The sequence below is a fragment of the Pyxicephalus adspersus genome, chromosome 3 (genome assembly GCF_032062135.1).
Source record: "Pyxicephalus adspersus chromosome 3, UCB_Pads_2.0, whole genome shotgun sequence".
NCBI lineage: Eukaryota > Metazoa > Chordata > Amphibia > Anura > Pyxicephalidae > Pyxicephalus > Pyxicephalus adspersus.
Window position 1 is genome coordinate 94,222,717 of NC_092860.1, and position 16,298 is coordinate 94,239,014.

Sequence of the window (16,298 nt, forward strand, 5' to 3'; positions counted from 1 at the left end):
TTTTTTTTTCTTGTTTTCCCGTGCGGAAAACCTGGTGCGTCTTATAGTCCGGAGCGTCTAATGGTCCGAAAAATACGGTAACTCTTTTGCTAAGAATAAACATTTTTGGAATGCTTTACTTCAGTGCACATTGATGCCAGACAATGTGTGTCGTAACTCACCAAAAAAATGTGAACCTGGCCCTAAAGAAATAAAATAGTACACACAAGAATTACTTTAGCTGTATTTAACTACTACTTTTTTGTATAACCTAGATCTATACGATTTTATTTTATCAACCCAGTATAGTACAATGATAGAACTCCAAATGACAGTGGTAGTGGATGATTAGTACTGCTGGTATAAGTGAAAGTTTTGCACTCTTTAATTTTAATTATATTTAATAAAGTACAGACTGTTGCCTTTTTTTGCTGTTGCTGTCCTTTTTAGTGAATTTAAAAAAACACAACATTTTTATAATACTAACCACTTTTATATTAGTTACTGGGTTACTGTAATAGGTGCTGCCAACAATGTGTATTGAAATCATTACTACTGTGGGCAAGCAGTTGGATTTACTTTCTGTCCCATGGTGGCTTCTAACCATCCCACTCTATCCAGATACATTTTAATTATTCCGAAGTAAGATTCTGGCTTGTGATTGTGTTCCAGGATGGACTAACACCTCTGCATTGTGCAGCAAGGAGTGGACATGACCAAGCTGTGGAATTACTTCTGGAAAGAGGAGCACCACTTCTCGCAAGGACCAAGGCATGTGCTTTTTATGTTTTTTTGTGTTAGACTACAAAATGCTTTTTGAATAGAGCTTTACTAAAGTAGCAGCTCAGTGGCTTAGAATATCACTGTGGAAGCTAAACTCAGGATGAAAAGGTATTGTTTTGTGATGTAATATTTTGCAGCTGACCAATAATTAGATTTGGTATCTGCAATAGCTTTTCCCTTTTTCAAACATGTATATCTGCAAGTACAGATAAGTACCTGTTGATTTTGGGGAAATTAATTGTGCTTGTAACTTCTCTTTGAACTGAACCAAATTCCTAAATTAGAGAACACTTGCCCCTATATTATTGGGAAGGATGACAATGCTGCTCTATAGATACAGTACGTCTAATGCCATCTATTATAGAAAAGAAAGCTTCTTCAGCGCGAAGAGGCAATGCAGTAGTCAGGATATCAGCGTCAGCTAGATAATAAAAGATTGCCTCCAAACAAAAAAATAATAAAAATATAATTTAAAATATCATCCAACACCACCTAGCTATCAGTTCTTTTTTAGCTACTCTGTGTAAAAACAAGATTGCAGGTAGTATGCAAAAATATTGTAACACCCACTGGTTATGAATGGCTGAAGATGTCCACTTCTACCGATCCTATTTAGTGATCCAATTGCTTGATATAATGAGGGGGATTTTATAAAGTAATACAAGCTTTTTACCTAACAAGGTTAATCATAACTTTGCAAGGGATATTTCACTTAGCTTAGTAAATGTGCTGATAGCTTACTTTTCAAAGAATATCCAATTACAAACAAAACATGTTAACATTTTATAAGTGAAATATTATTTAAAATTATATATGTAAACAGGCTAGATTCTTTCAGTAACTCAACCCCAATATGTCCAAAAACTACATTTATTAAAAATAAATGTTGACATTGTAGATAGCAGAATACTACCAAATTGTGTCCAACGTGTGGCTGTATGTGATTTCACATCAGTGGGCTGTAGACCAGGATAGAATCTTCTGTTAGTAGAGCTACCATCGGTGAATTTAATACTGAACATCTTTAGTATAGGTAATTACCCATTTCCCTATCCCATTTAGCAATACAGTTGCATGGTATATTGGTTGTAATTTACTAAGGGCTGTTCACTAAATCATGTACTATCATATGTACTTGAATTTATACCATTCCGAATATTAACCAAAGTACCTGCTTTTACCTGAAATAACAGGAAAACCCCTTCGTCTTGAGATTAAAACTAGATAAAATGCATTCATCACAGCTAGCATTAAAAACATTATTCAATATCAATGCCAATAAAATACACATGAAGAAATAAATGCATAGTGTGTTACATTTATTTAAAAGAGGAAAAAAATTTAAATCACGTTGTCTCAGGCTGTATATTATTTTCCCAGTATTAAGTATTATGTACTTTTGAGTTGGTTAAAATGGTCATTTGCTCCTAAATGATCTTTTGTGCATTAATATTGGCCAACGGTATATGGTGTTGTGTGCTGTAAGGTTTGTTACAAGCAGCTTGTCTTTGGGAGCTCTGATCTGTCAAACCAGGGACAAATGCAGTTCGGAGACAAATTCAGTTAGCTCAGTAATTATGGTAATAACTAGTATTTCAAGTCAGTAGTATTTTGAAGTCAGCAGAGATTAATCTTGATTACTAAGCTAAGTGACATATCCCTTTGCAAGTGTATGATTTTGCTTTGTGAACGTCCTGTATTCTTTTTATAAATCAACAAACATGTAAAACAAATATTTTTATTTATTAAGTATTTCATGATATGGTGTATGTATATGTTAATAAGATAAATAATATGTTGCTAATAACCATAGAAAAATTAAAACTTAATGGTTGTTAAGGTGAAGATACAAGTGTCTACATTCTGATTTAAAAAATATCTAAAACTCAAGCTTTATTGTAAAATGACTATTTAAACTGCTGTTGCTGTGGATTATTGATCTAATATTGTTTGTTTCTTGTTCCTCATTGTTTTTGCAGAATGGCCTTTCTCCGCTACACATGGCTGCTCAAGGAGACCACGTGGAATGTGTCAAACACCTGTTACAGCACAAGGCACCTGTGGATGATGTCACACTGGATTATCTCACTGCTCTGCATGTTGCAGCACATTGTGGACATTACCGTGTCACTAAACTTCTCCTTGACAAAAGAGCAAATCCTAATGCCCGTGCTCTGGTAAAATGATCTGCATATTGTTTTAACTGCCGTTTGTTGTACTGTACATGAAACACAGATCCCATAAATAACAATATATAAATATATCCTAAAATAATTGCAGATTTAGGATGATGATGAGATGTTTGCTACCAATCTAACTAGGGCCAATAAATAGCCTGAATGGTACCCTTTTCCCCCTTGATAAGTCTTCTGGAGGTTTCTGCTGAGGTGTGTGGTACTCATCTCATGGTAGTCATCTCAATTATCAGCTTATCCTTTATGATCTTTTTAAGACAATACAAAACATACTGAAAAAAATTCTATATGGCTTATTACAAACATCTGTTTTTTTGCCATTAGGTTGCATTGGCTGCAGAACACAACCGTGGTTTTCACGCACATTCTACCTTGTCATTGTTGCTCCTTGTGTAATTTGCACGGTTTTATGGATGTGAAGTGTGCATGAGTTTTCCTAACAAGTTGTTTTTCTGAACAGAATGGTTTTACTCCATTGCACATTGCCTGCAAGAAAAACCGTATCAAAGTTATGGAACTGCTAGTGAAATATGGGGCTTCAATCCAAGCTATAACAGAGGTAGAACAGGTTTTCTTAGATCACAAAACCTTCCATTCCATTTCCTGCTTTTTCTGTCCTGTCTCTGTCTCCTATTTTTGGTATCCACTGTCATTTCTCTCTATCCTCCTATGCTCCTGCTGATTTGTGGAAGCCCACTTTGGTGTTGTGCAGGGGAGTAAAATACCTGTTGGTTTGTTCCACAGTCTGGTCTCACTCCAATACATGTGGCTGCATTCATGGGCCACTTGAACATAGTCCTCCTTCTGCTGCAGAATGGAGCTTCTCCAGATGTCACTAACATTGTGAGTATGTCTTACAATAAACTAAAAGATGTAATGTTCATTTTACAGCTTACTTGACAGTTGTTTCAGTTCACCAGATGTTTTTCTTTGGAGGAAGCGTCCTAATCTGTTGATGTGCATGTCTCTTGATGCATTTTATTAATATATTGCCAGCATTAAAAAACAGCACTTGAGGGAGCACAGTGAAATGTACACCGATCTATCAATAATAGTAACATTTAAATTTTATTGCATCTTCAGTTTAAATCAGTTCTTGTGCATCAAAACCAATGGTATGCAAAGCCTTAAAATTCTTCTTCTTTTTAGGAAAACAGCCTCTGTCCAAATAAACAATATTGTCCCTTGTCAGCTTGCCACAGGGAAGGACCCTTTGCTCTTTGTATGAAAGCAAAGGTCTCTATGCAGAGCTCTGACATACCCCCTGCTGATTCAGACCTTAAGATTAGTTATCAGCAAACTTCATTCCTTCTACAGATTGGGGAACTCTTAGGTTTAGGTTTAGCAAGTAAAATATACTTTTGCAGAGAAACTGCTGCTTTGACACAAGAGGGCTCCTCTGTGCAGCATTCTGGCAGATGGCAGGCTTTTCTTCTCAGGTTGTGGCTACTTTTTAAGACTTTGATGTACCTATAATAGAAAAACCGTTAACACCTAGATTAGATTGTGGAAACAAATGCACACACATAGTGATGACATTTGCACTTCTTGCTATTACCTTCTTCTTAAGCCTGGATGCTAGGAACCTATGGCTGTAAAGCAGCAGTTCTGGAACAACCTGTTAAGACTTCTGTCTCTCACATCTCTATAAATATACATAGAGATTACTCACAGTTTAAATGAATCAGAATATGCAAAATAGTGCTATTTATGTTTAGCAGCTTTTATAACTGACTTATTTGTGTAGCATTTAAAAACTGTCATGTTGTTCATTAAATATGTTTGTGTTCATATTGTATTTATGTATGTAATTTACATGTTACAGCTCTGTCTGCTTTTTTGTAATCCATTGAACTGGGCCAAACTAAAAAGACCTGTTACTGTCAACTATGATTACTCAAAGGACCAGTCTGCCCAACATGTTGTTTTAGTTATAAGGGAATCTAAATAAATTAGGACAATCCCTGGCCTTTTGGTTCATGAATACCTAAACATACTACCATAATTCCTGGGAAACATACCGCCATAATTCCTGATTTCTGTGAGTTTTGAGAACTCCTTTCTGTCACTGTGTATTTCTGTGTAATCTACATATTTTTATTTAGCACAACTACTGGTAGTCAGTTTATTACGTTTTGTTGAACATAAATGGCCATCTGCTATGATAAGATATCGGAAAAGTGCAAGAATCAACAGTATTATACTGTGAAAAATATTAATTTACATGTACCTTTACTAAAGAAGCATAGCCTGCCAGACCTACACTTCTCAAAATCTTGCAACACTAAAATGTGACCTTCCAACAATTTGTTCCCTGGAGCAGACGTGTTTTGTACCTCTCTTCAAATAGATGTTTACCATATGCGCCATTCTGTGCGTTGTTGCAGCTTATATGTTTATGTTTAACCATTCCCATGTTTGAGATGGATTTGGATTTTTTTTAAGGTGTTTTGGCTAAACTCATTTTAGTCACTAATTTAAAAAAGCAAAGTGGCAGATCAGATCTGTCAGCAATCATATAAAGTGACTATTTTAAATTTACTGGCAAATGCAGTGGGACAATTTCTGTGTACCATATTGTGATCATTCATTTTTCAAAATTTTTATGTTTTCATACTTGCAGGGCCTACATTTGGTTTTATGATGTTATGTGCAACATTTTAGTGTGCTATCCTCGCAGTAAAAGAAACACCTGTTTTTTCACCTCTTTGCTTTATGTTAACATCAAAACAAGCAGCCTTGTGCATGAAACTGCTTCCTGGTCTGAGTGGTCTCCTATAAGCTTATTAGAATTTTAGTATAACTGAAAAGGTGCCTACAGAAAGTTATGAGGACCTGCAGTGCCTTCCACAAGCTGGCCACTAATCTGACATCAGACATGCTATGTATGCCCACTACCCATTCTGTTTTTCTTCTCTTACTGGAAATTTCTGATTGTCAAAGTAACAGCTGGGAATAGCTGGTAAGAGATTTGCGGAGGATACTGATTACAAATGAAAAGATGTTTAAATGTCATAATGTAACCAATTAACAAATTTGTTTTCATTTCATGCAAGTGGAGAACAGTTAATATCTTGTCTAGCACCCAATATTAAAAAAACAAAACAGGGTTGGATGATCCTTTCTTGTACTTTATTCTGGCTAAAAGCACAACAGTCTTCTAATCTAATGGATAGACATGGATGAAAGCAGCTGCATAGAATGAATAACTTTTTACATATCACTGTTTGAAATATTTGAGGTCTCCTTTAGACCTTTGCAGAGCACTAGTGTACAGTCATGTACTAGTGTACAAGATAACATTTTGAATATGCTGCCACTGCATACAGGTAAAATAACTGGACCTAACGTTTTTTAATGCAGTGAACTACAGTATATGTTGTAATGCACTGCAGTTTTGGTCCATTGCCACCTATCTTACCTGTGTGTAGTGGTAAATTGCATGTTTTATTGCAACACAAGACAATGACTGAGGGGGCTTGATTATTTGTCACTTTTCTGAAGTTACTCTGAGAATGCATTATGTGGTCGGTTTAAGTACAGTTAAGTGCTTAGCATGGCTGTTTGAAATCATAGGATTTGTGTTTATTATAGTTATTGTATTATGCAATTTGTTCTGTTTCATAATTGAAAATGGCGAAATGTTTCTTCCAGTCATCTATATTTACAATATTTTAAGATGAAATTCTGCAATGACTAAATTAATATTCTTTACTGTAAAAAATAGCAAATGTGTCAAGTTTGACCTGGCATATTAGGTCACAAATTCACCAGTTGGGCATAAAAAAATTTTGATGCTAGACCACAGCTGGCCATAAACCCATCATAGAAAAATCAACTTCAGGATGGTCACTGCTAATCACAAGTATACCTGTCATGAGACATCAATGGAGGTTTCTTTGATAACCTTGTTCTAAAATGCTTCATGGCTATTTTGCTGACCAGCTGGCTATAAAAAACATGAGTCACAGTTACTTAGTATAGACCATGTCATTACTACAGAAACACTGCATGTTGATACTGCAGGCCTTAAACCTTTGTGCCCAGTCTTTCCCAGGCCAGCAGTAGAGTATTTGACACATTTTCCAGACAGTAGCAACCCTGGAATAAAATTCAAATTCAAAAATATTATTGTGTATGATGTTATTTATTATTTGAATACTAGCAAACATTGTTACAGGCCCATACATGATAACTTTTTCTTTCATGATAATAAGATATACATTTCTCCAATTATCCTAGCTAGGTATAGGATATTAGGTGTTAGTATCTGTTTTATGTACTAAACTTGTAGGAAAAAGATTTTTTTAACTTTTATTTTAAAAAAAAAAAAAAAACAAAAACATACATTTTCAGGCTTATTAAACAATCTCCATCTGTATACTTGCAGCGAGGAGAGACAGCTTTGCATATGGCTGCTCGTGCTGGGCAGGTTGAAGTAGTGCGTTGCCTTCTAAGAAATGGTGCGCTGGTGGATGCCAGAGCCAGGGTAAGTTGATCTATGTTATAGTCTGCAAAATTATGTTGTAATACCAGGAGGGGGGGGATAATGATCGTTTTTGTAAAATGTGTTTTGAATTTTATTTTCTACAAATTATTGTCTTGATTTACTGAAGGAGTAGAAGCTGTTCTTTAAATCTGCAAATTTATTGGATGATTTGTTAAGTAAAGTTAAGTAAACATACAAAGTAAATCTCTTTAGTACACCCCCCCCCCCCCCCACAATTCCCTACCCCCCTTTTTTATACATATATTTATAATTGTTTATCTTTCTTTTTTTATAAATATTATTAATGCATACTATAAATAAAATATTACATTGTTTATCCATTCTGCTCTGGAAAAGCCTACAGTTGGAATCATTGTAAGTGTCTGCGCTCAATTATAAATGGCCATGCAGCAGCCTTCCTTCATATTTTATGCTACAACCCTGACCATTAAGGGGGCCCCTGGTTCCTGAAACCCCCACTGCTTATGCCTAATAGCTTATAGAATACTAATAGCTTATTATGTTTCAATCTACATAATGCACCTTTAGCTACCATGATATGTGCATGCATGACTACAAGTGTTTTTACAAGTAATTTAATTTACAAGTGTAATTTAAATTGTAATTTACAAGTGTTTTCATTTGCACCATTTTATTATTTTTTTTTACTGCTTTTTAAAAAAAAAATGGTAGCATATTTTAAACCAGATGAATATGTTACATGTAGCTTATGTCCTAACTAACTGAAATGCAACAATGCATTACAACTGTTCTAGTACACACAAAATGGAATGGGAGTACTGACTGACATTCCAGTTATAGCAAAATGCTTGGGATGATGCCCTCAGACCTGTAGCTTGACAGTATCTCCCTTTTAAACCTTTAGTTATTACTCTAGTAATTCTACATATGTATGCTGTTTTTAGGGTTTGTAAGGTGATTTCACTAAACAAATACAGTTCTTTCATCACCTCATATTAGTTGCTGTTTTCATATAGCTGAAAATTGTGGTTTTTCAATCATTTCAACTTTACTGCACAGATCAGCGAAATTTACTGCTGCATGTTACATTATTGACATTTGCAGTAATTTGATTGAAAACTGTCTAAGGCAGCCTTTCCCATTCTTTTTAACATGGAGGAACCCTTGAAATAACTTTATTATATATATATAACTTTCTATAATTACTATATCCACAGCTCACAGTACATTAGTGTGGTGGTCAGTGGTGATTGTCTCTTACATTGCTGGCCATTGGAAGAATGTCACCCTTACAGATAGCCAAAAAGATCATTGGTGTCAATAACCTGACCTGAGAGACAAAATGTGCTAAAGGAACCCTTATCAACCTTTGGTGGAACTCTGGAAAACACAAACATTATCCATTAAAGGAAGAGAAAAGATATCTCTTAATAAGAAAAAAATATTATAAAATAGAAGCTTAAGTTATTTTTTTTTTAATCAAAACAAAATATATACATTTTTAGGATTTTATCGGTTTGCAATATTGCAATAAGTGCTTGTAACTTCAGATAGAGTTGGGAACTATAGAGTTGCCACATGTGTCCCTGTAGGAGGATTTTCTCTCACTTTCCTCTGGTGATAGCTCTAATTTTGTATTTTCCATAATTTTTTGTCAGTGACAATATTTAAGCGGATGATAGAGATGGGGTACATTATTTGGTCTGTAATGAAAGATAAAATATTGAGGACTGTTAAGAAAAAAACTCAAAATAAAAGGATGTCAGACTCGTACAGGGAGAAAATGTGCTATATAATGGTCATGGCTCACATTCCATGTATACATCTTTGTCTTAAGGGTTTTGTTGGGTTAATAAGTTCATATTTATTGTAGCTTTTGAGAATAAAACACCCACAGTTCTTGCTTTTGTAAATCCTTCATAGAACATGCACAAACTTGGGAAATTGTCTTACCTTGTGTTCTGTTTATACCTTTGCTGTAGGAGGAGCAGACACCTCTACACATTGCATCTCGATTGGGAAAAACAGAAATTGTCCAACTGTTACTTCAACACATGGCTCACCCAGATGCTGCTACAACGAATGGCTACACCCCTCTTCATATCTCTGCCAGAGAGGGGCAGTTAGATGTAGCTTCAGTCTTGCTGGAGGCTGGGGCTGCACACTCCTTGCCTACCAAGGTAACCCCACTTTTCCAACTTTTTCTTTTGACATCATTAATACTTGTTTACATGCAGAATTATGATATAGTGATTGTTTAGCCAATTTTCAGCATGTATTTTGCTCTTTTTGTGCATATGCCTGTGTATTATAGACATGGTAATATTTATGCTTGGTATATACTTTGCAATAATAATGTTTTGTGCTAGAGGGCAGTCTAAAGCTTGTCACTGCATTGCAACAGCATCTATTAATTTATTCTGCACTTTTTTATTAGATATGATTTGTACATTGTAACCTGGCCATTCAGATTGGACCCTGTTCTTAAAGAGTTATAGTTATTATGTTCATACACCAGTGACATAGACTTATGTACAGTTGGTTTCAGCTTACAATTCTGGTGCCATGGTTATAGTCCTTAATAGAGCCAGATGTGAGATTTGACAGCAACGATTTGCATTTATTTCTGAAAGGTTTACTTGGTTTATGTGTTACAAATACCAGTGTGGAGGAGTGACACAGCATAGCAGCTGTATTGATTTTAAATTAATACATTAATTTATTGAATTTATATAATTATTTTGTAAAAATAATGCAAGAAAACCTTTATTAGGAATTAAAAAAGTACTGCCCATCCATAAATCTAGCATTTGCCATTTGTATACATAATTGCAAACTACCTGCCACAATTGTGTGTGTGTTACCACCTGGTAACACAAATATTAGATAATTTATAGCTAAATCGCAATTGATAGCTAAATGTGCTGCAATTATTAGCAAACTACAAGTTACAGAAGCCTTTCCGCTGTAATCTAACAAAATCCACAATGTCTCTGCACATTTTTAGAAGGGATTTACACCACTACACGTGGCTGCTAAATATGGAAGCCTGGATGTGGCAAAACTACTCCTCCAGCGCCGTGCACCGCCAGATTCTGCGGGAAAGGTAATTCCATTTGGTTAAGTATAAGTTAATTAGAATTTTATATGTATACAAACATGCTTATGTATAGCATTCAACATATTGTAGTTGATTATTTTAATATGTTAACAGCATTTTATGTTTACAATGTTTTATTCTCTTTTAACATTTACCATGCACCATTCATTGTACTTGTTAGTCTTGCTCTAATAAAATAAATACCATTTTGTATAATTACAATGTAAACATGTAAAGTTTCTGTAGAGCTTCAGTAACTAACTGTTTTAACCCTCATAACAAACACGCCCTTTGCAGAATGGGCTCACACCACTCCATGTTGCTGCTCACTATGACAACCAGAAGGTGGCGATGTTGTTACTGGAAAAGGGTGCTTCGCCCCATGTCACAGCTAAGGTGAGGTTCTATGTCTGTCTTGTTCTAAAATTTGTCTGTAGCATATTGTGGTGAGAATGTAACAATAAAGTTATTTGTAATAATATTTATATCCAATTTATGTTCCTAAAAACTAAATCTGTTAACTAGATAACTTATTAGCAGTCATACTTATACATAGGAGAATGTGATGATTAGATAGTAGTAATTAAGTAGTGATTTTAATTGTTTAGAGGAGCTAAACCTAATCACTAAAATGTAGTATAAGCTTTAAAATATAACTTAATTTCAGGGAAAAACTGTAAATCTACAGATTTCCCCTGTCATATTTACCTCTGGTTCGTCCAACAAAAGGATGTGGCATCGCACGTTGGACGGGCCTCCTCCACTCATGTCACAATTAAAAAAAGAGTTTAGAACAATATGGCAGCCAGTCCTTGAGCGAGTTGATGGAGACAAGTGGATTAAAGAGGCTGAAGGATATCAGAAAAAATGAAAAAAACAATAAAAATAGAAAAAAATAGCAATATATATAATACACAGTTTTTAGGGAACTAAATATCCTCCAGTTAGCATAGTACAAAAGACAGTAACAATATTTGAAATGACTAAAACAGGAAAAGTGAGGTTTGGAGGTTAGTTCTGATTGGCTGCAAAATACTGTGTATTTTCTGCTTCTTTCAGTAAGCCATTAGTAATCGATGCATTCTGTCCAGTTTTAAAAGCAGGACCTCAGTTTCTTACCTCACCCTTTAATAACTTTGGGTAATGGTGTGTGCATCCATAAGCATGGAGGGTTGCCAAGAATGTAGGCCAAGCTTCACATCTGAAGCTCGGTGTGTCAGCAAACAGGAAGGTAAGTTTGTTTTACTTTTGAAGAGACATAGAGGGTCTGAATAACTAAAGCTCTCCAAGGCTGAGGGAAGATACATTTTCATCACTGAACCTGATCCAGCAAATCTGAAATGGCTTTCCTAAAAGTAATTTGCTATTTGTTAATAGATAGAAATAATATACCCCTACGGTTCACTAATGAAAGTGTGTCTTCTCGAGCCTTGGGGAGCTTTAATAAATCGGGCCCAGTCTGTTGGGCAGTAAAGGCCTGTCTGTTCACAGGTAGATTCAGCTTTATCAAATGATTTATTAAGGTTTCAGTGTCAGTGTCCGTGCCTAATGAGTTAGGACAAATAACATTTCAGAACAAACCTACAAATTTCCTCTAAAGAAACTACAATGTTGAAATTATTTTGGAAAAGTAAATAATAGTATCATGAACTATATTGTTGTGGAGAAAAGATAAAATGTTGTCTCTTTTACTTTATAGAATGGATACACGCCTCTGCATATTGCTGCTAAAAAGAACCAGATGCAAATTGCCACTACTTTGCTGAATTATGGAGCAGAAACCAACATACTAACAAAACAAGGAGTGACCCCTCTCCACCTCGCAGCCCAGGAAGGTCATTCTGATTTGGTGACACTTTTGCTCAACAAGCAAGCCAATATTCATGTGGGGACAAAGGTGGGCTTTGTATTTGTCGTAAAGATTTATATACACATATGTGCTTGGTTTTAACATTGAAGGTTGTAGGAGTATATTACAGTGAATATGGTGATAATTTTGAGCTGTCATATGTGAACAATATTCTATTACCCATGTGAACATTAGCTGTTAAAGAAGAAACATTTCTGAGTGATGATGCATAGCAGGCACAATGGGCCTGATTTATTAAAGCTCTCCAAGGCTGGAGAGGATACAATCTCATCAGTGAACCTTGGTGATCCAGCAAGATACAAGTTTGTTTTAGGATGTCTACATGTGGCAATTCAACTGTAAATTACACTGTCATCAGTGCACAACCATCTTATACACCATCTCTTTAATAGTTCACCAATGTATTACAGCAACAAAGCTGCAACAACTAGTTATGTCTAGTATGTTTGCTACATATGTATTTTTGTTTACACAGAATGGACTGACTCCATTGCACCTGGCAGCCCAGGAGGACAAGGTTAACGTAGCGGAAATATTAGCAAAACAAGGAGCCAATTTGGATGCACAGACTAAGGTAACCATAAATGGGGGGATTTCAGCAACTTACTAAAAAGATAAATATTGGTGTTTAGCTTTCACCCCATATTATTATAGAGAAATATCTTCAGGTTTGGGGATTACTTGAAATAATATACTATTTATGTATTGGTGGCTCACAGATCTGATGTATAAAACTGTTCATCAGCCTAATGAAGAGTTTACCCATGTACATGCCTAAATTTCCTTTAATTATCTCAGTGTCACAAGGCCACAAGCTATTATTGGTGTTTCTGGTTTTCACTAAATAAATCTATTTTTTTTCCAGCTGGGTTATACTCCACTAATTGTAGCTTGTCACTATGGGAACATTAAGATGGTGAACTTCCTTCTGTCAAGTGGGGCTTGTGTCACAGCTAAAACAAAGGTAACATGTTATATAACAGCTGTTTGTTTTTGTAAAATTTGGAGGGCTGAATGAGTTGTGTGATGCATTGATGGGTCATATTAGAAAGGTCATATGACAGTCATAATCTTTTTTTCCTAAAGTAGCTTTATGCCTGCATGCCTCCTAGGATATATGAAAAAAAAGAAAATGTATTCTATCCTAACATGTCTTACATAAAAAGGTACACCATTCAATACATCTCTGTATTCATTTGTTGCATTGTTTTTGGTATTTACCCTAAACAGAATGGCTACACTCCTTTACATCAAGCAGCCCAGCAGGGACATACCCATATCATAAATGTTCTTCTTCAACATGGTGCAAAACCAAATGCCACCACCACTGTAAGTTTTTTTTTTATATTATATTGTTTTCATACCTATTTCATGCCTATTTTTTGAATACGTTTGTAAATTTACACTTCTAGACCTTATACACATGCAGTGACCTTGTAGACAATATTTGTTTTAAGTAATATTCTGTATGTGTATTGGCTTCTGCCCTGTTTTCCATTGAGAAGCAAAAAATGAAATTGTATAAAGTCCACATGAAGCGTGTTGTTTTTTACAATTATTTTGCAGACTTTGGTTAGATTGCCATGAATGATCAAATCTGTTTTACATCCAGCTGTGAAAAGAAAAAGGAAAAATGATTGTATCCAAATCATGCTTTGTCAGTAGTAAAAGCTGAGCTGTGTAGAGGTGGAATACAGGAAACACGCATTTTATACATTTTACATCTTTGTTTGATACTTTTCTTGTAAAAAAAAAAAAAAAAAGTGTAAAAGCTTTGAAAAAAAATGTAATGCAACTGTTTTAATGTAAAATACTTGGTGGTTTCACTCTTTTTTTTTTTAATCCATGAAAGGCGTTGTGAGTGAATATTTTACCTTGAGTGAATATTCTAGCTACCTCAGGGTGCAGTGAGCAGTGCATAACAAAAATGTCATGAATGAGTGACAAGAGGCTGCAGTGCCACCTAGAGGCTCTGCTTGATGTTTCTGCAAGGAGTTGTTACATATCTACAAAAACCTCTTTATAAAAATAACCTGAATGCAGTGTATGGTTAAATGACAGCTATATTCTCTACGCAATGGCATTAGTAGTTTACAGAATAATGTTATATTTTGCCTGGAGCTGGTCTTTTCCATTTTCTGGGAATGACATTTATCTGTAGAATTACTCAAAATTGGCAAGAGGTTAAATGTCAGGTGTTTCTAAATCATATATTTGATGACCCTGTTGTGTTAGTTATTTGTAGAGAGTAGACTAAGAATTTCCTCTGTGGAAATTACTCGTACTTCTCCTAAATGACTGTCAGATGTGTTTATGTAGCTTTATTTTTCTTAAGGGAGCACTGAATGCAAATGAATCCAAATGTTACCGTCTGTTCTCTTTCCTGGTTAAATGGACACTGGCATCCATTTCATAAAAGAATCATTTCTTACTAAATGTGTTCTAAAAATTCTAAATAAAGCTGTATATATTTCTGAAACATCAATGTGGATAATCCTGCATTTGGAAGCATCTTAAGCAGCTAGCTTTTAAGGCAAATTGTGCCGGTGCGTGACAGCCTTAAAGCAGACAGAACATTTTTATGCAGAGGAGCTGGCAGATGTCAGTGTGTTGTGTTGCTATGGGGATTAAAGCCGCACAGAAAGACTTCAGAAGTGAATTACAGATTTGTGAAGCGCCTTTTCCTATGTTTAGTGTCTTGTTTTGTACGGAAAGGCTGGCTCATTTGCTGTACTGTATGTGATCTAATTGGCTTGCAGTTTTTCCACTCTTTCCTCCGTTTTGTCTTCCCCTGCAGAATGGTAACACTGCCCTCGCGATTGCTAGACGCCTGGGATACATCTCTGTAGTGGACACACTGAAGGTTGTCACTGAAGAAATCATCACAACTACCACTGTGAGTATCACTTCGTGATTGGTATAGTGCAGCAAATTCCTTCAAAGATACAACATAGATTCATAGATAGTGCAACAAGTGTGTAAGTGTTGTAATTGAAGTCTTAGGCTCTGCTCTGTAAGATACAGCATAACAATAATCATTTTTACCAGTAGCAAGACAATTATCTTATTTCTAATCATTTCAGTCATCATAGCAACTAGTGCATGCATTATAGCATCATGCTGTTCCCAATGGTATTTTACTGCGTATTGTTGGCCACAAAACCTTTACAATACATATGTGTAGCTAAAGAATATATATTTAAAAGGTTCGTACACACAAGACTTTTATTGGGTGCATTTAAAACTTGGTTTGATTGACTAACGAGTACAAGAAAAAAAAATCTGTATGCAGTAACCAAAGCATCCGGTCCTTTTACTGGTCCGACTTCAGTGAATCACATTCAATTGGTTCCTGTAGTTTACTGCAGACTGCACCTAGCTTTTAGCTGCTCCTGTTTAGTGAATGTATAACTCACTTGTTTGTGGAATAAACAAAAAAAATTACATATATGTACTACTTTAACATGTTTCTAATAAAAAGAAATTATAAGGTTAGAACTTTGGTCGCTTCTGTTACTGATTTGACTTTTAATGGTACAGACCTGGAGGTTCTAGTAATTCACTGATGTGGAACAAGCATATATGGAGTACAGTCTACACTTTCTTTCACACTTGTTCCAGGCCAATGACTACCTATTACAGGAACATGATATTAGCCTGCACCTTTACAAGCCAATTCAGCAATGTCAGCTTCAAATTTTTTTAAGTCTACAAGTTCCTTTAGAGATGTGTTGTAAAGCTTTTGTATGCACAGTACCATCTATTCTTATACCACACATATACATTTGTTCTACTCCTATTCACTAGTCAGAAAACAAATTTTAAAGTTAACTTTTCACAATCCTGAGCTATTCAAACATAATATTTTTTAAATAACTAGTAGACCCAGAGATACAGGCT

The 16,298-nt window shown here is 35.3% G+C and overlaps 1 protein-coding gene across 30 annotated transcripts in view; it reads left to right on the top strand.

The window, feature by feature from the left end:
* The window catches only part of ANK2 (ankyrin 2), a 281,636-nt gene that overhangs the window by 204,260 nt on the left and 61,078 nt on the right, over window positions 1-16,298 (top strand). For 29 of the 30 annotated variants that reach the window (XM_072405742.1, XM_072405741.1, XM_072405735.1 and 26 more), the window contains 13 exons: window positions 652-750; window positions 2,742-2,939; window positions 3,418-3,516; window positions 3,702-3,800; window positions 7,348-7,446; window positions 9,411-9,608; window positions 10,436-10,534; window positions 10,826-10,924; window positions 12,228-12,425; window positions 12,874-12,972; window positions 13,264-13,362; window positions 13,629-13,727; window positions 15,196-15,294. In XM_072405742.1, the coding sequence (XP_072261843.1) occupies window positions 652-750; window positions 2,742-2,939; window positions 3,418-3,516; window positions 3,702-3,800; window positions 7,348-7,446; window positions 9,411-9,608; window positions 10,436-10,534; window positions 10,826-10,924; window positions 12,228-12,425; window positions 12,874-12,972; window positions 13,264-13,362; window positions 13,629-13,727; window positions 15,196-15,294 (1,584 nt within the window). The remainder of the gene's footprint in view (window positions 1-651; window positions 751-2,741; window positions 2,940-3,417; window positions 3,517-3,701; window positions 3,801-7,347; window positions 7,447-9,410; window positions 9,609-10,435; window positions 10,535-10,825; window positions 10,925-12,227; window positions 12,426-12,873; window positions 12,973-13,263; window positions 13,363-13,628; window positions 13,728-15,195; window positions 15,295-16,298) is intronic. The other variant, XM_072405749.1, reaches the window with a different exon arrangement.